The sequence below is a fragment of the Chenopodium quinoa genome, unplaced genomic scaffold (assembly GCF_001683475.1).
Source record: "Chenopodium quinoa cultivar QQ74 unplaced genomic scaffold, ASM168347v1, whole genome shotgun sequence".
NCBI lineage: Eukaryota > Viridiplantae > Streptophyta > Magnoliopsida > Caryophyllales > Amaranthaceae > Chenopodium > Chenopodium quinoa.
Genome location: NW_018743697.1, coordinates 3,462,646 through 3,489,248, shown reverse-complemented (window position 1 = coordinate 3,489,248; position 26,603 = coordinate 3,462,646). Strand labels below are relative to the sequence as shown.

The 26,603-nt window shown below is 36.5% G+C and overlaps 3 protein-coding genes across 5 annotated transcripts; 1 reads left to right on the top strand and 2 right to left on the bottom strand.

The window, feature by feature from the left end:
* Positions 1–5,487: 5,487 nt before the first annotated feature.
* On the top strand, positions 5,488–10,310 carry LOC110684294 (U2 small nuclear ribonucleoprotein B''). 3 transcript variants are annotated; one of them, XR_002503752.1, is made up of 10 exons: positions 5,488–5,889; positions 6,020–6,082; positions 6,587–6,668; positions 6,778–6,852; positions 7,064–7,127; positions 7,575–7,617; positions 9,147–9,260; positions 9,357–9,426; positions 9,747–9,829; positions 9,938–9,962. XR_002503752.1 is itself a non-coding variant. In XM_021860736.1 (10 exons), exons 1-10 carry the CDS (start codon positions 5,575–5,577, stop codon positions 9,966–9,968), a joined length of 930 nt encoding a protein of 309 aa, XP_021716428.1. In that variant the 5' UTR covers positions 5,488–5,574; the 3' UTR covers positions 9,969–10,310. The 3 variants fall into 3 exon arrangements, 2 of the variants coding, with proteins under 2 accessions (XP_021716428.1, XP_021716427.1); XM_021860736.1 differs by having other exon boundaries at positions 9,153–9,256; positions 9,938–10,310; XM_021860735.1 differs by having other exon boundaries at positions 9,147–9,256; positions 9,938–10,310.
* Positions 10,311–10,945: 635 nt separating this feature from the next.
* Positions 10,946–16,586, bottom strand: LOC110684293 (inactive protein kinase SELMODRAFT_444075-like). The gene is made up of 11 exons (XM_021860734.1): positions 16,019–16,586; positions 15,824–15,905; positions 15,036–15,577; positions 14,647–14,801; positions 14,457–14,551; positions 13,427–14,379; positions 13,177–13,337; positions 12,147–12,223; positions 11,903–12,050; positions 11,643–11,792; positions 10,946–11,477 (listed from the first exon to the last, which is right to left on the bottom strand). The coding sequence occupies exons 3-11, from the start codon at positions 15,226–15,228 to the stop codon at positions 11,250–11,252; spliced, it is 2,160 nt and encodes a 719-aa protein (XP_021716426.1). The 5' UTR covers positions 15,229–15,577; positions 15,824–15,905; positions 16,019–16,586; the 3' UTR covers positions 10,946–11,249.
* Positions 16,587–20,409: 3,823 nt separating this feature from the next.
* LOC110684490 (protein MAIN-LIKE 1-like) lies at positions 20,410–21,180 on the bottom strand. The gene has a single exon (XM_021860946.1). The coding sequence runs from the start codon at positions 21,178–21,180 to the stop codon at positions 20,410–20,412; it is 771 nt and encodes a 256-aa protein (XP_021716638.1).
* Positions 21,181–26,603: the final 5,423 nt, after the last annotated feature.

Here is a 26,603-nt window from a genome sequence, read left to right as displayed (position 1 = left end):
GTTATTGGATAAATTTTCAATTTGCCAATTTTTTAATTTTTTTGGGGGCAATGTTACTTTACCGTACAAATTCTTCTACTTGTATTGCAAATGCAGATGTTGTTTTATGAAATTTGTAAAGATGGGAGCTTGAAATTGAATTTTTTGAAAAATTGGTGCCCCACAAAGGCACAAATACAACTCTCTAGAAAAGGAAAAAAAAACAGTTAGTAAAAGATAAAAATTAAGATGTCTTCATGTTAGCGGTGGTGATGCATGATTGATTAGGACATGGTGCTTGCAATCAATTCGCAATGAATTACGGAGCTATACATTTTATACGAGTAGCTTTTCATTGATTGGAAAATGCTGGCAATTAGCATATGCTAAGTTGCTAACAAAGTGGATCAACAATTATAGTATTGTAACTACGTGATTGGAGCACCCACAAGGCCACAATGGATGACTTAAGAGTTAAGACTAGAGCTATCAAAATTTGACCAGATCCGAAATACTGACTCAAACTCGATTATTAACACCCATTTAAATCCGAAAAAATGGTGACCCAAACCAGACCTGAAACCAACCCTAGACCCGAGTTGGCTCAAGTATGTGAGACCCGAACATGAACTGACCTGAAGATGACCTGACTCGAATGTAACCCGTAAATTATTGACCTGAACCGAACCCGATTTGAACCGAAATTGACCCAAACCCGTTTTAACCCGTCAAAATCCAAATTTAACCCTTACTAACCTGACCTGAATTCAACCCAACCCGTTCCTAACCCGACTCGAATTTAACCCAACCTGTGACAAACCCGAATCGAAATCAAGTCGACTTGTTATTGACCTGACCCAAATTCAACCCGACTTGTTATTGATCCGACCCGAATTGTACCAGACCTATTACTAACCCGACCCAAAAATTCAACCCGATCTGTTACTAACTTGACTCAAAATAAACACGACTTGTTATTGACCTGACCTAAATTCAACCCAAATTGTTCCTGACCCGATTTCAAATTACCTTAAATGCAATTTAGACCACCTTATTATTGTTGATCAAAGCATTTTGTCTATGAAGACCAAGTCGGTCCAGGCCAGCAAAAGAAAGGAGTATCATCGTCAAATTTAAGAGTTAAATATAGTATATATTTGTTGTATGGTCAAAGAAGATAATTATCTTCCTAAATTATAGACTATAGTTCCCTAGTATATTGTCATATATAATATAGTCAAAGGAAATAATTAGCTTGATAAATATTGATAATTATCTATTTATAGTTAGTTGAATCCGAATATGACCTGATGACTTGGAAAAATGACCCGATCTAATTGTAACCTGCAAATTATTGACTTGAACATAACCCGACTTAAATCCGAGAATGACCAGACTTGGAAATGACCTAACCTAATTATAACCCGCAAATTATTAACTTGAACCAAACCCGACTTGGAGACGTGAAATGACCCGACCTAATTATAACCCGCAAATTATTGACTTGAACCGAACCCGACTCAAACACGAGAATGACCCGACTTGATAATAACCCGCAAATTATTGACTTGAACCGAACCCGACTCAAACCTGAGAATGACCCGACCTGATTCTAACCTAAAAATTATTGACTTGAACCGAACCAGACTCGAACCTGAGAATTACCCTAACCCGTTTTAACCCGAATTTAATCCGACCTATTGTTCACCCAACCGACCTAAACCTGACCCAAACCCGAAAACAAGTATGACCCGACGTGACCCGACTCAAGCAAGACCAAACCCAAACCGCAAAGGTTATGGAATTAATCCGAATTTACCCAACCCGAGTTGACCCGACCCACTCTTACCGATCCAAACCCGACTCGTTTATCTGAATTGACAACTCTACCTGAAACCTCTAAAATTTCTCAAAAAGCGAGGATATTAGCCTTCAATTTTAGAATTTTTTGACTTTTTTTCACCCGGAAATAAAAATTGCCGAAATGTTTACCATGGTCCCTAATACCCTCCGGGGGTCTAATTGGTTGGTTGGAACCATCCAATTTGCCTTTAAACGACCAATTTATCGGTTTACAAATTCCACCGATTTCATAAACTCAAGCCTACCACGAACATTTATGACAACATATAATGACATATGTGGTTCTAAACGACATTATATGACCCCGAGATGTATCCCCTATAATCTACAGGCTTTTCGACTTCGGCCCCCGAAACCTCCAAAATTTCTAAAAAGCATGGATATTAGCCTTCAATTTTGGGATTTTTTTTTACTTTTTTTTCACCCATATATAAAAATTGCTGAAATGTTTACCATGGTCTCTAACATCCTTCGGGAGTCCAATTGGGTGGGTGGTACAATCTCATTTGCCTTTAAACAGTCAATTTACCGGTTTACAACTTGCACCGATTTCATTAACTCAAGCCTACTACGAAAATTTATGACAACAAATAATGATCATATATGGGTCCACACGACATTATATGACCACGAGATGTATACCCTAGAATTTAAAGACTTTTAGAAACTGGGCCCCGAAGACTTCAAAATTTCGCAAAAAGTGTGGATATTAGCCTTCAATTTTTGACTTTTGACTTTTTTTTGTCCGGAAATAAAAGATACCGAAATGTTTACAATGTTCCTTAATACACTCAGGGAGTTCAATTGGGTAGTTGGAACCATCCAATTTGCCTTTAAACGGCCAATTTATCGATTTACATCTTGCACCGAATTTATTAATTCAAGCCTACCACGAACATTTATGACAACAAATAATGATCACATATGGTTCCAAACGGCATTATATGACCCCCGAGATTTATTCTCTACAATTTTAAGACTTTTCGACACCGAGCCCCGAAACCTTCAAAATTTCGCAAAATGCGTGGATAAGTCTTTAATTTTGGAGTTTTTTTTTGGCTTTTTTCACATGGAAATAAAAATTGCCGAAATATTTACCAAGGTCCCTAAAACCCTTTGGGAGTCCAATTGAGAGGGTAGAAATATCCAATATGCCTTTAATAGGCCAATTTACCGGTTTGCACCTTAATCGATTTTATTAACTCAAGCCCACCACGAACATTTATGACAACATACAATGATCCTATATGCTCTAAAAGGCATTATATAACCCCAAGATGAATCCCCTAAAATATCAAGGCTTTCGACACCGGGCTCCAAAACCTCCAAAATTTCTCAAAAACCGTGGATATTAGTTTTCAATTTTGGAATTTTCGTCTTTTTTTTCGCCCGTAAATAAAAATTGCCGAAGTATTTACCATGGTCCCTAATACCCTCCCGGAGTCCAATTGGATAGGTGGAACCATCCAATTTGCTTTAAACGACCAATTAACCGGTTTAAATCTTGCACCGATTTCATCAACTAAAGCTTACCACGAACATTTATGACACATATAATGATCATATATGGTTCCAAACGGCATTATATGACCCTGAAATTTATCCCCTAAAATCTAAATCCTTTTCGACACCGTGCCCCGAAACCTTCAAAATTTCTCAAAAAACGTGGATATTAGCCTTCAATTTGGAATTTTTTTTGGACTTTTTTCACCGGAAAATAAAAATTGTTAAAATGTTTACCATGGTCCCTAACACCCTCAGGGAGTCCAATTGGTTGGGTAGAACCATCCAATTTGCCTTTAAATGACAAATTTACCGTTTTACAACTTGCACCAATTTCATTATCTCAACTCTACCATGAACATTTATGACAAAGTATAATGGTCATATATGATTCCAAACAGCATTATATGACCCCGAGATGTATCCCCTAAAATCTCAAGGATTTTCGACACTTGGACTCGAAACCTCTAAAATTTATCAAAAAGCGTGGATATAAGCCTTGAATTTTGGGTTTTTTTTGACTTTTTTTCGCCTATAAATAAAAATTGTTGAAATGTTTACCATGTTCCCTAATACCCTTTGGGAGTCCAATAAGGTGGGTGGAACCATCCAATTTGCCATTAAATGGCGAATTTACCGGTTTACAACTTACACCTATTTCATTAACTCAAGCCTACCACGAACATTTATGAAAACATATAATGATCATTTATGGTTTAAAATAGTATTATATGACCCCTAGATGTATCCCCTAAAATCTGAAAACTTTTCGACAACGGGCCCCGAAACCTCAAAAATTTCTCAAATAGCGTGAATATTAGCCTTCAATTTCGGAATGTTATGACTTTTTTCGCTTGAAAATAAAAAATTACCGAAATTTTTCCATGGTCTCTGACACCCTCCGGTAGTCCAATTGGGTGGATAGAACCATCCAATTTGCCATTAAACGGGCAAATTGCCGGTTTACAACTTGCACCGATTTCATTAACTCAAGCGTACCACGAATATTTATGAAAACAAATAATGATCATATATGGTTCCAAATGGCATTATATGACCCCTAGATGTATCCCATAGAATTTCAAAACTTTTCGACACCGTGCCTTGAAACCTCCAAAATTTCTCGAAAAGCGTGGATATTAGCCTTTAAATTCGGAATTTTTTTACTTTCTTTCGCCCGGAAATAAAAATTGCCGAAATGTTTACCATGGTCCCTAATACCCCTCTGGGAGTCCAATTGGGTGTGTGGAACCATTCAATTTGCTTTTAAAACGGCCACGGTTTACAACTTGCATCGATTTACCAGTTTACAACGACCAATTTGATTAACTTGCATTGTACCCGACTTGAACCGAAATTGACCTAAACCCGTTTTAATTTGTCAAAACCCGAATTTAACCCGACATGTTACTAATTAGACCTGAATTCAACCCGAAAACAATGGATCGGAAGATTGGAATTAAGGCTATTCACAGCTCCAAAACCGGTGGATCGGAAGATTGGAATTAAATTGGAATTTGTGTTCATTTTGGAACGTTCAGGACTAGTTTAGTGCGATTTTGGTTCAATTTCTTTCTACAAGATTGATCTAGATTGTATTATTTTCGTCCAGTCCATGCATATCACTACTAGTAGTTGTTACTTGTGAATGCACACTATAGAGGATTCTCTTTCCGTCGGATAAATACATTTTTGTATTGGATTGAGTCTAAATATACCTCAAGAATGTCAAACCAAAATTGTTACAACACAAAGGAAATGGGTTTCTTGCCCATAATTAGAGTCAACAATTCAAAGCTCATAAAACCACCATCAACACCCCCCTCCCAAACCCCCCCCCCCCCCCCCCAACCCCAAAAAAAATGAATGTCTTAAACACACTACAGTAGTATTTTACTACGGATGCTCAATCTATTCTTCTATAAGTATATGACGGAAACTTTAATAAGACTTCAAATACATTGTGGTTTAACCAATTATTGTGATGAATATCTTCAATAATAAAACTATATGATAGTGTGTATAAATCGATCATAGGCTTCAACTATCAACTTAAGTTTTTGATTGAATTAGTTCGTAAATAATTTAAAACATAACTAAAATGGTGAGATTCAAATGTAAAAACTCCATGAAAATATTATACTTGGTGCTTGTATTAGCTTATCAAGTAGGCCCGCGAAATTGGGTAACTCAACACAAAGGCAGAAAGAACCCAAAGAAAGAAGAGAAATGGTGCAACCACCGTACGAGCCATACTACCTCCACCAAAACCGCCACCAACCACCGGAATACTACTTCCACCACAACATCACCGACACTATAAACCCTAATTTCAACCTTTCTCATGATTTCATCTCTAATTCCAGTAGTATTAGCACCACCCCAATAATCCCAATTCACATTCCCAAATCACAGCGCCATATCAATACCCTCTTCGTCTCCGGCCTCCCTGACGATGTCATGCCCCGCGAAATTCACAACCTTTTCCGCCGTCGTCATGGCTTCGATTCTTGCCAGCTCAAGTTCACTGGCCGCGGCAATCAAGTTTGCCCCAACCCCTTTTTTTTCTATAATTTTCTGGGTTAATTACAATGAGCTGAATTGGGTTGTTATTGATGTTGAATTATGTTGTTTTATTTGAAAAGATCATTTTTTTATATGTTTCTGTTTGCAGGTAGTTGCATTTGTGACATTTTATAACCATCAATCAGCTGTGCTGGCATTACAAGCATTAGATGTAAGTGTGTTTAATGAAAATGTTTCATCTTTATTGTGAGTCCAAGAATATAGTTAATGTTCTAGTTTATTTAGAGCAACCATTCAAAGTTTAGTGTTACATTGATGGGTGTAAATACAAGTAGAAGATAAGATAGACATTGAAGCAATTTGAGGTGTTTGGACTTGAAGGATTAGGTGAGTTAGTGCTATGAATGAATCGTGGATTTGTGGTATTTATCAAAATCACCAACAAGTTTAACAATTACTGGCTCTTGCAAAACTTTAGTACCTAATATTGCATATAGGATTTAGAGCGTGTTCTCTCGTGATTATTTTCAGTTCAGTTAAGCTCCAATACGTTCAATTCAGTTCTTATCTAAATTTCTTTCTCTCATAAAATATTCAGTTCAGTTTAGCTCCAATTAGCTCAGTTTATTTCAGTTCAGCTCAATTCAGTCAATCAGAATAGACCCCTTAATCCTTAACCTTTTGGAACAATAATTTGTAATGTTTCCAATGTTAGGGTATCAAGTTTGATCCACAAGCTGGATCAGTTCTGCATATTGAATTGGCTAGATCAAACTCAAGGCGAAAACATAAACCAGGTGCATGCTTTATGCCCAATAGACACTTTCATGTTATTTGTTATTCTCTATCTCAGTGTAGCTTTACTTCATTTTTTTCTTACTTCATGATTATACTTTTCTATTTTAGGTAGTGGACCTTATGTTGTGATCGATAAAAGGAAAAAATCTGCAGATGACGCTGAAGATACATCGAGTGATGATGGTACTCTCTATTCTTTAATGCAACTGACAATTTGAGTGTTGATAAACAATCATGTTCATTATTGCAGCTACCCATTTAAGCATTGTCTCCCTTTTTGCTTTTCATTCTATTGTTTTTATCTCTGCTTAATGTTTTTAAAATACCAGATATAAGTTTCAACTGACTGTGACCAGGAATATTGATATGTATTTAACCATTGTTCTTCATGCAGGTGATAATGAGTCTGATCAGAGTGAAGACCCTGATTCTTCCAACAATAATACGCAGTCCAAAAGGTTTGTAACTTGGAACATGATAAATTCTTAAAAGAGATATGAGCTACATTTCAAGAATTCCCCTGTTTGCTTCTCTTCATACATCATACCCTCTGGTTACAGGTTGTGTGTGTGTGTGTGAGAGAGACTCTGTGTGTGTGTGTGTGTGTTTGCGTGCGTGTGTGGGGGTGGATGGGTGGGTGGGTGTGAGACTCTGTGTGTGTGTGTGCGCGCGCACGCGTGCGTGCGTGCGTGGGGGTCGTGTGTGTGTGTGTGTGTATGTGTGTTTGTGTGCGTGCGTGGGGGTTGTGTGTGTGTGTGTGTGTTTGCGTGCGTGCGTGGGGGTTGTGTGTGTGAAGAGAGAGAGAGAGAGAGAGAGAGAGAGAGACTGTGTGTGCAATTGTGCATGTATGTGCTGTTTATCTCGTTATTGAGTGAACTTCTAACACAGTGTATGATGTTGTACAGTGAGGAGAATGTGAAACTTGGTGGCACTGTGCCTGCAGCAAATGTTGGTGATTGATTCCTTAACCTGTTTGTTTGTTACTCCTGTCTTTAAATTATAGGCTATACAATTTTATGTTGAGCTCTCTCAAAATAATAGGTCCTTAAATTGGTTGGTAAGTTAAACCCTCAACTTGTCCGTATTATCATCAGTGATATAATAGAACCCTATGAAGGGCTATACCATGTGTTGTGGTGAAGTCAAAAATTGCAAGGGAAAGATATTATGTTAGTTTTCAATTCTATGACATCATACCAAATGTGACCTCGTATTTAGAAATGGAGGGAGTAGCTTTTACCTTTAAGCTGGAAAGTTTCTTTGAAGGCTGAAGTTTAAAAAGACTGTATACTTAGGGCTTGTTCTCATTGACTGAACTCAGCTGAACTGAACTGAACTTATTAGAGTTGAGTTGAACTGAACTGAACTGAACTGAACTGAACTGAACTGAAACTGAACTGAACTGAACTGAACTGAACTGAACTGAACTGAACTGAACTGAACTGAACTGAACTGAACTGAACTGAACTGAACTGAACTGAACTGAAACTGAACTGAACTGAACTGAACTGAACTGAACTGAACTGAACTGAACTGAACTGAACTGAACTGAAACTGAACTGAACTGAACTGAACTGAACTGAACTGAACTGAACTGAACTGAACTGAACTGAACTGAACTGAACTGAACTGAACTGAACTGAACTGAAACTGAACTGAACTGAACTGAACTGAACTGAACTGAACTGAACTGAACTGAACTGAACTGAACTGAACTGAACTGAACTGAACTGAACTGAACTGAAACTGAACTGAACTGAACTGAACTGAACTGAAACTGAACTGAACTGAACTGAACTGAACTGAACTGAACTGAACTGAACTGAACTGAACTGAACTGAACTGAACTGAACTGAACTGAACTGAACTGAATGAACTGAACTGAACTGAACTGAACTGAACTGAAAACTGAACTGAACTGAAACTGAACTGAACTGAACTGAACTGAACTGAACTGAACTGAACTGAACTGAACTGAACTGAAACTGAACTGAACTGAACTGAACTGAACTGAAAATAATCGTATGAGAACAGACCCTAAGTACTACATATAAATTATAATGTTTGTATTTTAACTGAATGTATTCATGGGAGTAGACTGCATGAGAGCCTAGATCTTGGTCTGGCTTACATAGTTATATGAACCCTGTGTCAGTGAAACTAGGGATATGAATGTATGTATGTCACTTGATATTTATGAGTCTAATAACCAACTACGGGTACGAGTTTATTTGTCAATAGCATATTTTGAGGTGCCTTGTTCTTTCCAACTTAGCTTTGTACGGAGCCTGTTTTAAAATTGATAAATTTAGATGAGGGTTATGGTGTCAAATTAGAGTATCTATACCTCAGGTGATTAGAACAAAGCCTAGTTTGATGTGTTTAAATTACTGTTCCTTTTTGTTCCACAACCTCGTGGTGCATTTCAGTCTACTTTTGTTTTAGATTTATCTTTTGTTCTTGAACCATTTCTGCAGGAGCAGACAGAAAAGGCCTCTCAAGGTGATCTAAGGCCATGCTCCACCTTGTTTATTGCTAATTTAGGGCCTAACTGCACTGAGGATGAACTTAGACAAGCACTTTCTCAGTATGTGAGCCTCGATTTTCTTGAGCCTAGTTCTTTTTGTATCCTTTGTCACTCGTCAGTGTATGTCTAAATGTTTTTGCGTTCCTTACAATATGTTTAGATATTCTGGATTCAATGGGCTGAAGCTGCGTGCTAGAGGTGGCATGCCAGTTGCATTTGCGGATTATGAGGTATTACAAGCATATTTATATCTATGCAGCCAATGTTATACTTTGTATTAGTTATTCAGAACCAATAGCACTACTAAACAATTAAAACATCTGGCAAAGATTAATTCTCTTATTCAGTCAGATTGGATTATGCTCGTTTATTACTATTACAAGATTGTTTCAGCGGCCTTTCAAATTCTGTAATTTTTGTATTTCATTTTGTTAGTCATTTTCTTTTTCTTTCTTTCTCCCATTCTGCTGTACATTTTATTATTGATGTGGTTGTATACTTGTATTAATGAAATTTACTAACCACAATGCTTATGTCTTGCTCTATTCAGGAAGTAGAACAAGCTACTCATGCAATGCAAGCACTTCAGGACAGCACATTGCCGTCTTCAGACAGGGGTGGCATGCACATTGAGTATGCTTCCATCTTTTACCTCATCCATTATTCTGCTTTAGTCACCTGATGGATTATGCAAGCTAATTGCATTTTCAATTTTTTTTTTTTTTCAATGTTTTTCTCCAGATATGCTAGGTCTAAAATGAGAAAGCCGTAGGTAAAGCAATATCCGGATATACATGCGATCGTGATTTGAGTATAGTGCTTCTTAAGTGCATTATTGTAAGCAATGGCAGATGCTGCATCTGTAGTTGTCCCTTTTCTCCTTGAATACTAGTTCTAGTAAATTAACAAGTCGCACACAGTAAAAGCTTGTAAACTCTGAAGATCATTTCTGACATGCAGACTACAAAATCTTACTATAGCTTTTAGTAAGATTTTCAAGGCTTTTCAGTGCTGTGCGCTCAGCTTACAATTGTGTCCCAGTTTGTTTTTGGTACTGTATACTCAACAAGATAGACAGCAAATGAAAGAAATATGGAGTTAGAGAGTTATGCCATCTGTTTAGCATAATATTGCTTATAATTTTTTCTTTGAAGCTTGCTATTTTTATTGTGAACAAACCTTTGCAGTTTGAAATCAAGGGGGCGTTTGGTTAAATTATTGGAAACAGAGTGGAAAGGAAACAAATAAGAGGGACAAAAAGAATCATTTAACTCTTACCTTTTCATTTGCTTGGTTTAACTATGGAAAGGAAAAACTTACACCTAAATCCCTTTCTTTTTGTTTAAGGAAGGTAAGGGTAATTGTTACCTTAAGGCCTGTTCTCATTGACTGAACTCAGCTGAACTGACTGAAATGAATATTTTATAAGAGAAGGAAATTAGAAGTTTAACTGAACTGAACTGAATTTCAACGTACGAGGACAGACCCTTAGTCTGAACAAATAGGTGGAAACCATTACCTCTAGGTATTGGTAATTGTTACTAAAACCTTTTAACCCAACACTTGATAATGGTAATAGCTAACATATATACTACGGGACTTCAATGGGTCCATGTTAGCAGAAAACAAAACATTAGCTTCCCCTTTCTAACACAATACTCTGTAGTCTGTATATTAAATTGGCCAAAAATATGGGATTTTCGTAACAAAATTTGTAACTAAACCGCTTTTGCTATTATTTAACTAGTGTTTTTTTTTTTTTTTTTTTTTTGAAGAAATTATCGAACAGGAGTATTAATTCTTCAAGAAAACAAAAGATTCTCAAAAGCGGCATTTTCATTTGTAATCACTTGCTTGGTATATGATAGTACGATTACACAAAATGCATAATTGTATATTAACAACTAGCAGCTTTTACCCTCCTCCCCAAAACGGATTACAATACCCTTAACCTCACCTAGTCACCTCCATATATACAAGAACAAATATATAGATCAATAACCCCAAAAAGAAAACCCTGCACCAAAACTCCTGCAAAACCAATTTTCACTTCTTAATGGTCTGTTGAATTCCTAAGCCTTTCCCTTTCCCACAAAGCTGTTCTTAGTGATTCAAGAGATAAGCTACCCGTGTATACTTCCGTTTCCTCGTTGCGTAATGGACCACTATATGATTCGCACTCCAAATGCCGCATTCTTCCACTGCGATTCCCTACATCATGTCTTGGTGTGGACAGAGCACTGGAATCCATGAACATGTCACCCTCTAGTACGCGCAGGACCTAATATTTCACACACCAAATATAAACAAAGTCTTGATTAATCAATGCTTTCTTGTTCCTATACACTTAACTATCAGCAAATTCTGAACTTCAACACTCATCATATTTAGAATTCTCAATACACAAACTAAACAGTTAAGGGGAAAAAGAGTCAGTATTTTTTACCTGTGACATTCGAGGCCTGGAATGAGGGTCCCGCCGAATGCACAAGGAAGCAGCATGCATCAGGCAAAGAACCTCTGGTTCTAAATACCGGTTACCAAGACGAGGGTCAATTAAATCCTCAATAGCACTCTCTTCCAAGAGGGGTCGTGCCTGTTTAAGATATAAGACATAAAAATGTAAGAGAGCATAAGACTTGATCATGTAAAAAAGGTCTAGCAGCCACAGGACTAATAGAACAAAGCAATGATGACAGCAAATACCCATTCAGTAAGACACTGCTGGCCTTTAGGTCGAGTGAGATCAACCGCCTTTCTTCCTGTAAGAAGCTCTACGAGTACAACACCAAAGGAATAGACATCAGCCTTTTCTGTGATTTGCCCACTTTGTGCATATTCTGGAGCTAAATACCTGCAGTAGATAAGAAATGGCTTTTTTATTAGATTAACATTAACCGACATGTATAAAAGGACTAATAAATCAAAGAAATGGTGCATCAAGACGTACCCAAATGTGCCTATCACTCTTGTTTCGACTCCAGTGTCTCCATCAGGTTGCCATCTTGCCAAGCCAAAATCCCCCACCTGACCAGGAAAATAAAACCCGCAACATCAGAATACTAAAGTAGTATACGGAGTACAATAGTTTTAAAACAAGGATTGAATCAAGCCTTGGAAGGAGGGTGATATTTCATTTTACAATTTCTGTCATTCAACTAACAGTCACAAATGCTACTATGCATTGATTAGATTCCTCGGAAAGATTGGGAAATAGAGTATCAACATTACGTAAATCTTGTTGAAATTACCGGGATACGGATCACAAAAATGAAGTACACTCTCCCTCTCCTTTTACCTTGTAATCTCAATTAAGACACGATTTTCACATCAAAATACATCCAATGCCTCTAAAGAGGCCCCTGTCTTCAGCAGGGATGTCAGATCTCAGATGTACATAACCGGCCCATAATTAATAAAAGAGGTTGTCCCTAGTTCACCCTTGATTCCATACACATTTATTGGTTGATGTATTATTAATTAGAGACAGTTTAATGAATCAATTTAATACGAACCGAAATAGGCATAAAGTCAAAACAAAAAACTAATCTTTGAATTCATTGGAAATGACAGATTATTCTTGGTTATTATTAAATGCAAACTGTAAAAGTTGTAATGAAATTTGACACAACAGTAAGCACTTGAGAAGGTGACTTCTTTTCCCTCCTCTCGACACCCCACTTTATGTTCTTTTTAGAATCTAGGACTCTAGGTAACATGAGAATCACAAGAGTAGAAAATCACCACATTTAGTTTTGGACTATCCATTGCTCAATAAAGTAAATAACATGGAGAAATTTATCAACCATAACCCTCTTAAGCTTCCATGTAACATCCGAACCCCCCGTCTATAGGTGACAAACGATCCCTTGACTGGGTGTGGTGATTCTGCCTATTTTTCTATATTATGCAGTGACGAAAAGAGAATTCTTAACAAGTTTGAAGAGAAAATTAACAATGACGTGTTAATAATTACGTACCAATGGTTCGTAATCATGAGTGAGTAGAATGTTGTTTGGACGCATGTCACGATGAACAATGCAGCCTACTCTGCACTCTTCATGTAGATAGCGCAATCCTCGAGCAGCTCCAACAGCTATCTTCTGCCGAGCAAACCATTCCAAAGGGGGCTGACTCCGTCCTGAAATCACATGATAGTGTGTTAACATATGACAGTACAGATGTACAATGCTAGAGCCATAGATAAGAAAGAAATGAACCATTACATACCATATAAATGTGCATCCAGGGATCCATTGCATATGTATTCATAAACCAGTAACCTCCTCTTGTCTTCAATACAATAGCCTATAAGCATAACCACATTCCGATGCTGAGCACAACTCAAAACTTCGACTTCTGAACAAAACTCAACATCACCCTGTGAACTCGCCAATTTATGTTGCTTCACAGCAATAGCCTGACCATCAGGTAGTATCCCTCTGTGGACCGATCCATAACCTCCCTCAGCCAAGAAATTTGACTGTGAAAACCCGCTTGTAGCAAGCTCAAGCTCAGCATAGCTGAACCACCTTGGAGGCTTCCCAAAAACCGGTGCCTTATGTTGGCAAATTGAACATAGCGGGGGAGGTCCAAGAGGAGCACTTCTTGATAAAGAAATAGCTTCTCTCATATTACCACTATAGTCTAGATCATGCTTATATCTTCGAGATCCAATACCAGAATCCCTATCAATTTCAGAATACTTCTGTGAAGACTTCATAGAAGGCCTCTTTTCAGGCTTCTGAGATGACCGTAAATGTGAAAGTATATACTCGCCCATCCAAGGCCTAACTCCCGAACTTGTTGAGCAAGGAGAAAAGTCTTCATCCTCTGAATCTGAGTCTGATAAAAGATTTCTACTTTCTTTTATAAGGACCATATCACTCTTCTTCAACTTTTCACTCATTATGGATGGAGCAAAAGGCGATGTCCCAAGATCAGAGCTCGACACAGATGAAGTTCCTGCTTCAGTCGCAGTAAATAACTCAGGACTACTGCTTGGTGTCACAACAGGCCCTCTAACCTCATCAAGTTGGTCACCAGATGGACCAGACAAAAGAAGCTCCGTTGATGGTGATCCGACCAAATTTAGTCTAAGCACTTTCGCCTGAGATCGTTTCATGACCACAATGTTGCAGTGGAGCTCATCCATACACCGTTTTTCTTCCTGCTTGAGGTGTCTGCAAATGGCAAAAACAAGATTAGTATTCCAACATCTCACACATTACTGCAGGAGAAGAAATGAGTTGAACATTACTTGTCCAACACAACCCAATTCGCCTGAACCTTCTTCGCTTCTGCAGCTACAGCTCCCGGAGGAGAGGCAGACACAATCTTAATCTTCACATTTTTCTGTAGATTTAAAAAATAACACACTAAACTTAGCTCAACTAACATACATACATACATACATTCTAACAAGCAATACCAGGAAGTGATTAGCTAACCTTATTAGGATCATAGACATCATGTAGCTGAAGAATCATCTGTGAACAAGAATCTGTCAACTCGATTTTTTGCTCCGAACTCGTACCGGCAAACAACTTCTTTTGACCACTAGCACAATCCCCAGCAAACCTTGGGAAAACCCATAATCTCCTACCTACAAATATGCATCAAAATCTATTCATCTAATTGCAGAATTATTGTAATCCCAACATTATTCCGAAATCAAACTACAATTCAATGAAATGCCCAATTTCCCATACATTAATCACTTCTAAATCCCACCTTATATATTCATAATATCATACAAACCAAAAAAAAAAACAGCATAACTTGAAATTCATAAAAGAAACCCAAAAATCAAAATGAACAGAGTTTTGGGAAATCATACCTGAACTAGGAGGAGGAACAACGACAATGAGAGTAACACAATCACCAGGTTGAACAACATGACTCAAAGCCCAAACAAGAGCTGCCTTTGGAATTTCCTTTGAAGCTTTAACAGCTACCAAAACTTTCTCAACTCCTTCAGATGATGATGAACTCTTTTCATTCTTCTCTCTTTTCTGCTGTTGCACACTCATTTTCTCTCTCCTAAAAAAAACACCACAAAAACCCAATTCCCTTTTCTTCTTTCTTCACTACAATTATCACAATTATGAATCAAACAACCCCTTAATAATTATGCCTAAAAATCCAAATGGGTACCCACAAATTTTGATTTCCTTCAAAACCCTCCAATTCAGTACACTATTTTGTAACAGTGACTAAATTTAGCCCACAAAATGTTCAACTAATATTTATTTCCAAATTTAGTAAAATTTCTCAACAATTTTGTGTAAAATTGCAGAAAATAATTATAATGTACTCCGTAATGTTGGTTTCACAAGAACAGAAGCTTCAATGAAGGAAAACACAGAGCATCATGAAAGTCTGTAATAACATTGAAAAGGGCACATTGTTATGTTTATATCAATACTTGCTTAGAAAATGACATAAGCTTAGAGCCCAACGCCTATTTTTGTTTTCTCTCTCCTAAATTTATGTTACATAAGATAAAACGCTCTATATTAATTTCGAGTCGTGTTTGTTTTTAAATGGAAAAATGAATACAACATTAAATCAAATCATTGAAATGACTAAACACTTTTTTAAAAAAAATGCCTCTGTTCACTTAACCCAGATGAATGTACTCCAAATATTTTATGAATTCCCTCAACCAACCAATCAGTCAGTCAACTCTCTCCTTGTATCATCATATCTGTGAGAAAATGCCAAAATATAAATATAATAAAATTAGTAATTGGAAATAGTATTAAGAAAAATTAAATAAATAATTTGTAAATAAAACAAAAACAGAGGAAAAATACTAACTCAGGGGAGTAAAATTTGACAGTTGAGAAAAAGGGAAGAGAATAAAAAGCGGGAAGGAAGATGAAAAAGGGTATTAGAAAAATAAAGGGAAAAGAAGATAAGGGGCTTTAATTAGGAAATTTGAAATTCAAAAAAATGGGTTTTTTTTTTTTTTGGGATGAGAATATCTGGAAAAAAAAAACTGATGGAATTGATGGGAAGAAAACAGGACAAAAAAGGGAAGGAAATCGAAGAATGGGGAAGCTACAAAGAAGCAGTAATTTAAGGAGAGAGAAAAATAGGAAAATAGAAGAAAACAAAGAAATGGAAATAATTAAGTTTAGGGATTACAAGTTGCAGAAGAAGAAGAAGCAGCTGCAGTAAAAAAAATGAAACAAAAACAATGGAAGTTGGAGAGAGAAAAACGGTAAAAAAAAAAATAGAGAGGAGTGGTGGTGTAGTCGAGGAGACAATGAACATAGGGTTGAGATTGTGTATGTTATTTGTGTTGGTGTTTGTCTCATCAATTTCAAATAGGACAACTCTACCTTTTCGTTTCTTTGTTTATTAGCCTAATTGTATTAGTATTAGTATTATTTGTGGAGTACGGAGTAATTTGATGCGGAAAGTAGTGTAAATGTGGTCATTGACACGAATTTGACACTTTTTTGATGGTTGGTTGTTCATATTATGAAATGAGTTTAGTACTTGAAATTTATGTAAATAAAACTTGTTTTGGTATGTAGTCCATCACTATCCAAGGAATATTGTTAACATAAGATGCAAAAAAAATGTGAATGTGGCAATAAAATGAGGATTATCAAAATTGTGTGAACTACGAAATACTTATAAAACTCATGTGTTTTTTTTTTTTAATGCAAATGAGGAGTTAGACCCCGATAAACAAACAACAAAGAAAACTAGGGGAACAAAACGTGGCAGAGCCACACCTACTACATCATTATATGATAAAGGTGTGAAGAAACTTATAATACCTACGAGTAATATGCCAATGATATACTGGGTATTATAGCGACTCATTTCAAAAATTAATCCAAATTAATTCATCTAATTTTGCAAATCAAGTCATTTAAAATAGGGAGGAATATGAGAAGTCCTCATTCTCAAAAAGCCTCGATGAAATTTGGTCTCTATTAAACTTTTAGTGCTAAGGGTCTATTCTGATTGACTGAACTGAGTTGTACTGAACTTAGGGCCTATTCATATTTACTGAACTGAGCTGAACTGAACTGAATTGAACTGAACTGAACTGATTAAAGCTGAACTGAACTGAACTGAGCTGAAATGAATATTTTATGAGAGAGGGAAATCAAGAGTTGAACTGAACTGAACTTAACTGAACTGATTGAAGCTGAACTAAACTGAACTGAACTGAAATTAAGTAAATGTGAACAGGCCCTTATTGGAGCTGAACTGAAATGAATATTTTATGAGAGAATGAAATTAAGAACTAAACTAAACTGAATTGAATTGAATTGATGTGAACTTAATTGAAGTGAAGTGAAAATAATCTAAAGAGAACATACCCTAATTTTATCGAGAAGGAAAAAAAAAATAACTTTTTTTGGGATAAATTAAGGGACAAATAAGTCACACTAGTACTAGTGTAACTGTGTAATAGGCGGAGTAGCACTGTAACTAGCGTAGGATGGTTATACAGATGAGTGAGTTGCAATTCAAATCAGAAGAAGACGCCGCCATAAATAAAGCATGAAATGCAACGCCTCTCTTCATAAAATATTCATGCACTCCTTTTTACTTTATGTTTATAATACTCTCTCACATCATTTCCCTATGAAATCAAACACTTTATAAGTCTCCACCTTTTCTTTGAAATTATGAAGATACATAACTTTGATTTCAACTCATAGTTTGGGAGCTTTAGCTTAAACCCTTGCTAATTCTATTCTGGACAAAAGGTTAATTTTCAACTTTTTCAAAAGTTATTTACTTCTACAATAATCACTTTTGTCCCTCCCTACTACCAAATATTGTAAATTTTCTTTTGTTTAAGTGAACGGAAAGTAAATTGTCATCAATAAAATTTAGACCGTGGATCTTTATTTGCTTTGAATTTTAGAAGATAAATATACGAGTAGTTTATTACTCCGTACCTTACAAATTTATACTTGTACTCGTATAAAGATAAGGTGTCTACAAATAAGCGTAGATGTATGTTTTAAACACTGTTTATGTGATTAATTATATAAGTGAATAGCACAAGTGAAGTGTGCAATAATGGGCTTAGACCAACTTTGTCATTAAAAATGTCAAATGTGGACACTAACCAATTTATGGTATAGTGGATCTATGATTAAATCCAAATGATGGATAAATAATGATATTTTGAACGAGATTTCAACTAAAGCCTTCCCTCAAAGTCAGTGAATGTTAATTACGGTAGTACTTGGTTTAAATTTGGTCAATGATTTATTATTGATTGGTAATAAAGAGTAAAGTGTAATAATCACTCTAGCTAATTCATTTGACGGTGGGACCAATTCACCGTTATTATGTCCGTGGCCTTTGTGACTTTGTGAGGTTTTATGGTCTTCACATTGACATTTTTTGGTCCACCGCCAACACTTCGGTGATTAACGTCTGTTATACCGTACTACTCCGTTTAACTGTGGCAGCGTTAAAGGAGCTCGTGAAAAAAATGAATTATAAATAGGAAAGAGTCCACTTAACAAGTTAACGTATGAGGTATGACAATCAAACGAATAGTTTTTTTAACCTTTTTCAGTGTTTAACTTCTTTTTTATAAACGTAAGATATTTGTACTGGTATGTGCTATTAAAGAAGACTATACGTCAACAACAATTAGAAGTTGTTTAGCTCAGCAAACTAATATGGAATGGATTGGGAACCCATATACCATACCATTGAAACCAACGTGGTATGAATAGGAAACCCTATGTCGTGCTAAATATGTTTTGGTTTAAATTGGGATGGATTTGTATTTACTTAGGATGAAATGAATTTAAAATCTTGGAAGTTAAGGATGATATGAAGTTATAGCGGATTAATGACTTAATGGTACGAGGTTCTATAATAAAAATAAGTTAAATCAAAAATTGAAAAGGATTCTACTTCATTTTTAAAATTCCAAGTCCTTCCAACCAAACAATTGTTAAAGCTTATTCTATACTTTGTGATTAGTATATATCATAAAGTAAAATATGAGTACACCATGAATAACATCATCTAACATTTTACTCAACTGTTATTTGTCGCTCCCAAATTACCAGGTAACGCTCCCTTTGACTTGAATGGATCACTATGCCCTTTATGCAATTTGGGTTATAAAAAGGACCTTGTTCCTCATTTGGACACAATACATGAAACGGTCCCCTCACTTCACGACATTGCTGTCCCGAGCTTCCCAAAATCGGTCCCCACGCCCTTGCAACCAAATCGGTCCCCACGACCACCTAAATTTTCTATTTTCAAAAATCGTTAAATTTTCCGACGGGTCTTGGGTCATGGACGGCGAGTGGAACATACGTACGCCGGAGAATGCGTCACATCATTCTGTAAGTTTTTTTTTCGGTAATTAGGACATCCGCCTAAATTTTCCGGATGTCCTAGGTACATCCGCCTAAAATTTCCGGATGTACCATGGAACATCCGGAAATTTCAAGCGGAAGATGGGATCCGCCTAAAAAATCTGGATGTTCCATAATCTAAAGTCCCATTTTTGACTTCCAATCAAATACAAGCTGCTCAGTCATTGTTCGAGTCTCACTCGACATTTCAGGATACTCAGCTAGTGCTCTTTGGTGAATCTCCATGGACCGACCCATCCACTGCAAATCAAACAATAACATATTTTAAACACAAAAATTCATATAAGTCATTGTTAATATAGTAATAAGCATAAATACTTACGTAATCAGTGTTAGTCCGCTCAGGCAGGTTGCTCGTAACTCCTGCAACTGGAGATACCCGCGGGTGAGAAAACCTGTACAACCACTGCATGTAACCGGGCGCAACCGAAGGAGCTGCAGCACTAAGCCTGGGTAGGGCACCTAAAACAACACTCTGAGATACCCAGGGACAAACCTTTTCCACATCAGAGCTGTCATCTCAGTCGGGAAGTCTACCCGATACATCTTCAAGTTAGTCGGCCTCTTGGCCTTCTCTGGCCTGATGATCTCGCGGGGAATGCCTTGCACGAAACCAAGCTGGCGCACTACTCTATCAGGCATGTACGGCTCAATGATGTTACGGTACTGGATGCAGCCAATGAATAAAGTGGGAGGCACTCGTAATGCAGGATCAGCTCCGTACGGTAGCCAGTTCACCTCACGGTCAGTAAGCGCATCAATCCTAGTACGAAAAGCTAACAGGCACTCCAGGTTCTTGCTAGGACATCCCGCTCCTACATCCTAAACAGACGCACAAGGCATTTGAAGGTCCCGGGTCAAGGTACCCTGCTGTGGCCGAAAGCACGGAAAGTACTCGTAAATCCACGCTTGCAGAAGCGTGAAACAACCAGCAATCGAATCAGCACCTTTCCGTGATGCCGTGCCCAGTTGCCGATACAAGTAGGCCAGTGCAGCTGTTCCCCAAGCATACTCGTTAATAGGGACATCCGTGTGACATAGCTCGTGGAGGAAGGAAGGATGCGTACGGTTACCACTCTTGTCTACAAACAGTGTACCTCCAAGCACTAACCACAAGTATGCATCAAGCTGCTCACTAAAATCATGGTCGACCGCCAATGTCGACTCAAAATTCTTATCAGTCAACACCCCACTACCCTGCCAAATGGTCTTTGTGCCGCAAACCTCAGACAGATCATCTAGAGTCATATCCATGGTGACCGAGCACACGTCCCGTAACACGTCCGTGCTAGGAGTAGTGGACACCATATTGCATGCAACCCGTAACCCAAGTATGTTGTACACGTCATGCAGCAAGATCGTAATCTCCCCAAATGGCATGTGAAAGGTGTTCGTATCTGGCTGCCACCTCTCAACAAAAGCAGAAATCAACGACCAATCAAGTCTCTTAAACATCAGGCTGGGCAAGTGAGACAACCAACTAGCATCAATCGCCGCAATGTCCTCCACAGATTGACGGTCTCGCCAAGTGAACAAGTCAGAACATAACTTTGTCCTACTCAAACAGCGCAAAACACTACGCTCCTGCTCCATCTAGATATACCGTGCCACGTGACCGCCAAAACTAGGGATAACTGACCCATCCTCAGGCCTACCCGACATCGGTTCCTGCACTAACCATGCCTCTGCAGAGCTGGAAGTAGGCTGACTCGACCCACTACCAACAAATCTCCCAAACTGACCCCTATATACCATATGGAAATCCTGAGGGCCTTGTTCTTCATCCCGGTCACCAGCATGACTAGCCGAACATTCGTCTTCCTCGTCAGATATGGGTGCTCCACTTGCAGAGTACAAGGGCCGACTACTACCAGACTGTTGGTCTCTCGACCAACCACTAGTAGACCCGTATTGCTGCTGCTCGGGCTGAACTGGTGAAGATCGAGATGTCTGTCTCCTAACAGACGCATTCATACGTCGTGATATTGCATGTCGAGCACCAGAACCCTCGATCTACATAAAATTAAAAAATAATCCGATTTTAGTAATAACAATAACAACAACAACAACAACAACAATAATAATAATAATAATAATAATAATAATAATAATAATAATAATAATAATAATAATAATAATAATAATAATAATAATAACACTTCAAAATAACAACAAAAATAACAAAATCCAAAAAAAAAAAAACAAATTAACAACAACAACAATAACCTTAACATTAATAATAAAAACCTAATATCAACAAAATAATAAAAATTATCATATTTTTTAAAATAATTACATTACAAAATATAATAAGCACAATAATAACAACAACAATAATAATAATATCAACAATAATCACCATAACACTTCAAAATAACAAAAAAAAACAAAATCCAAAAATAAAATAAAATTAACAATTATATTAACGGGCCAAAAAAAAAATGGAACTTCCGCCCAAAATTTCCGGAAGTTCCATGGAGGATCCGCCTGGAATTTCCGGATCCTCCATGGAACTTCCGGAAATTTTGGGCGGAAGTTCATAGGATCCGAAATTAAAAAAAAAAAAATACCTCGTCTCCACCATCGCCGCCGCCGTCGCTGCCACCAGCGCCGTCGAAGGTCCTCCCTCCGAATCTCAGCCTAATCCGCCTCGAATCACCCATTTTCTTTTGTGTTTATGATGATTGTTGTTTTTTTAAAAAATGAAGAACAATTTTTGAATTTAAAAAAAAAAAAATTTGTTTTAGAGAGTTAGAGAGTTTGAGAGTAAGAGAGTTAGAGAGAGAAGTAAAGAAGTGAGAAATGTTGGTCGGGAAGGAAAAAACCGTATTTATATATTAGGGGTAAAATTGGAATTTCAAGAAAAAAAGGGAGCGTTACCCGGTAAAATGGGAGCGACAAATAACAACACCCATATTTTATTATCAATTTTCAAAATGCAAGTAATTTTATATTAAGTACGTGCACAAGTAAACAAGTGTAGTACTCCGCAGTTAACAACGCCAAAGATACGATGATCAGCAAGTAGTACATTAATGTAGCAATTATTTTAAAAGACTTCAAAATTAATGATAAAATTTAGTGAGTATTTAATTAAGATTAGGACTAGAATGATTAGGTCAGTTATGCCGACCTTCAGCCGTTCACGCCAAGCACGTCCAGAAGTTCCAGTTTGCATTGTGTGCTTGTTTCATTTAATAATTCAATTATTTTCATAAGTATTTCTCTACTTTATCAATTTCATACGTGACATAATATCTATCACTTTTTTAATTACCAATTTTCAAATTAATTATCGGATGGCACCAACTCTATCTAATGTGTCATGAGCTCATGACGCTTATTATTTTTATCATTTTGCTAACAACGTTTAATAATTAAGTACATATAGTGGCTTCAAAAAAAAAAAAAAAGTACATATAGTGAGTCTGTATTATTGTACATCTGTATTCAAGATTTAAGAAGAATTTCAGTACAAGCGTCTGATTTATAAATACTAATTTAAAATATTGTGTAGGTTAAGACAAACTTTAGTAAACACAATATTTTAAAACCTGTCCGAAATGGTAAGGGGTATCCTAAGTACATGTTCACTAAGGGCCTGTTCTCATACGTTGAAATTCAGTTTAGTTCAGTTCAGCTCAGTTCAGTTCAGCTCCTAATTTCCTTCTCTTGTAAAATATTCATTTCATTTCAGTTCAATTCAGCTCTTAATTTTCTTCTCTTATAAAATATTCATTTCAATTCAGCTCAGTTCAGTTCAGTTCAGTCAATGAGAACAGGCTCTAAGTGCATGTTCTCATTGACTAAATATATGTATAATTTTTGTTTTTCTTTTTAAAAAAACCTTAGTAACACAGATAATAACTAAGGGCATGTTCTCATTGGCTGAAATGAGTTGAACTGAATTTATTAGAGCTGAACTGAATTGAACTGAGATGAAATGAATATTTTATGAAAGAAGGAAATTAGGAGCTGAACTAAACTTAACTTATTAGAGCTGAATTAAACTAAACGAAATTGAACTGAAAATGATTTGATGAGAACAGAGCCTAAGATCCTAAAAAGAGAATTTATTTAACCATTTAGATCAATTTATGTGCGAATAGTAGAAAACCATGCTTTGACTCTAGTTAACTCTCTTTAGGCCATAAAACGAATACTGTTTCAAAAATCAGAATTGTTTATGTGTTCAATTGATAGTGTAATTTAAATCAGTACCATAATAATAATAAATGACGTGAAATTGAAAGAAAGGTAATTTTAAAATCGTTTCGCATTTGCCCGAAAGCTAAGTGCTAATGTATAATGTAATCGACTAAATTAATAAGCATGTGATTATTTGTACCAGTAGTCCTCTAGCATTTAAGCACAATGCTAAGTTCCATGTCGACGTCAGGCATTGTGAACATGGAAGCTTTGAATGTCCCAGCCATTAATTGCAAATGGACCTCCCTTTACCGTAAAGGTATGGGCCATGATAGGCATGATTCCATCACGATTATCATCACATGAATATGTTTAACTGTTTAATTAGACAAATTTTCACTTAAATGATGTTTGTTTTTGTCTACTTAACATACATTGATAAGACCCCCTCTAATTCAAAAATCTTCACAATAATAAACGGAGTAGCTTATATTAGCTTCTGTCCCACATACACAATAAAGGAGTTACTTATATTTAGTTAACAAAACTATGATAAAATGTCATTTTTTATTGTATTCATAGTAGTAAATAAAATGTAACTTATTTTTGCTACATTGATACTGGTATGATAGGAACTACAAATAATCAAATGTAGTAGCTTGTATCAAAGTTAAAGTCACAAGGTAAGTTCCCCGCCAATTACAACATTTATAATAGAATGTGATATTAAATGAACATATATACTGTACGATGTACTCCATAGTATAGTATTGACGTACATACTGGTAGTACACAAGTATACGAAATTGTATTAGATGGGCACATGACATGGGGGCGATGAGGCATAAATGGTGCATGTCATAGAATGATAGAAGTAACTATATTTTGTGGGCTATTAACTGGACCCGTTAACTACTCACATGTTCGAGTTCAAGTACTCTCACCAACTAGTTATTAACAACTACTCCTACTCCAACACCCAATTATCAACACTTTCAACTGATTCAAGTGTAGGGATGGCAATCTAGTCTGGATCCGACCCTACTCCGCCCCGATCCGAGGTAAAATATTCGCTCCGAGTTCGAGAAAAAAGTAAGTCGAGTTCGGCTCTGTTAAAATAATCCGACTCCGAGTCGGAGGAGGGTCGGAGTCTGATCTTACAAAAAATCCGAGAAAAAAATCCGACTCCGACAAATGTCCGACTTTAACGGACAATCCAACTCAGACTCCAATAAATAGTGGATTTTTGTGTGGGTCATGGTGGCATTGGGTGTGGGTTGTAAAGGCCCAAATAGCCCAACATCTCAAAGTATATTGAATAATGAAAAAAAAAACTCGGAATCGGGTCGAATTAGAGTCGGAGTCGGAGTTCGGATATTGAAGTCGGAGTCGGATTTAACCTCCGACTTCCTGTCGGGTCGGAGTCGGATTTAGCATAATCCGCTCCGAGTCCGACCCGTTGCCATCCCTATTCAAGTGTATCACTCCTAACATCATATTATCAATTGGTTCAAGTGGGCTATTAACTGGATCAAATTTAATCTTTCATAGGAAAGCTATTCATACTTTGCAGATTATCATCAATGGAAGATTAGAAACTGCCATTGTATTTTAATTTTTAGAGGAATAAAGAAAAATAGAAAAAAAATTGGGTATTTTTCTTGGTCAACTTAAATCAATGGCCCTTCTTCACATAATATTAATCAACGGTTTAGATTTCGTTTTTATAATAGCTATAGCTTTGACTCAAATCATTCAATTATATCAACGGCCATTGCAAAACTGTTTATGGAATAGCTATAGCTTTGACTCAATCATTCAATTATATCTTTCTGTCAAATAAATAACTCCACTAATAGACACATTATTCCGATTACTTTTATGTAATATCGTTTAATTAGTCTAGCTCGACATATGATTAATTAACTTTGATTTATTTTAACATACAAGTTACCTTTTACTAAAAATTCATACTTTCTTCGTTTTTATAATAGTTCTATAATCATATTAACTTTTCACAACATATAATGTAGAATAGAAGGCCGTACAAATCAATTCATTGCGTTTTATCTCAAACAAAAGTATAATTGCTCGCAATGACAGATAATTGACAATGTCATCTCATTCGATACGTTGAAGAAACATGTGACAAAAAAATAATAATTCAGAAAGATGGGTTCGATGAAACATAGCTGTTATTGTAGGAGATATTAAGTATTACGAGGAAAGATAGATAGATATATAGATGAGTAGTTATTGTAACAATGGAGAGTGAAGACATACGTTTTACATTCAAAGGTCATTTTCTGTTTTTGCCTATATTTCATGCAATCAATAATCTGCTAATGTTTTCATACATTATTTCATATTGCATGTAAATTGGACCACTTGACCAAAGCGACTATTCCTTTGATACTCTGAATGTTTTCCAAACTTGAAGATCATATGACGGTCTCTACTCTCTGCTTTTTGATCTTCATAGATTGCATTACTTCTTCCTCGATTCGAGTTATTTTACTATTACGGAGTACAATTTACATCCTAAAAGCGTTCATACTTTATGGAATTTGCTTAACAAATATTGTACAATCTAACAACCTGTCTGGCAAGTGTTAATAATGAGAATGAAAAAACAAAAAAGTAACATCTAATCAGGCATGGATTATGACACTAGGACAACTAGAGCATTATTAAGGGTTCCTTGGATTCTCATTAAAAGGGTTTAAAGATGATGAGATTATAGTCTTGACTATAAATAAAATATCAACTTGTAACGGTGTATGGTATTTAGCCATGTAGGGCCTTGTAGAGTTGTAGACATTACATCACTTAGTAGTTTGTTTAAATTTAAATAACAATTTTTTTTT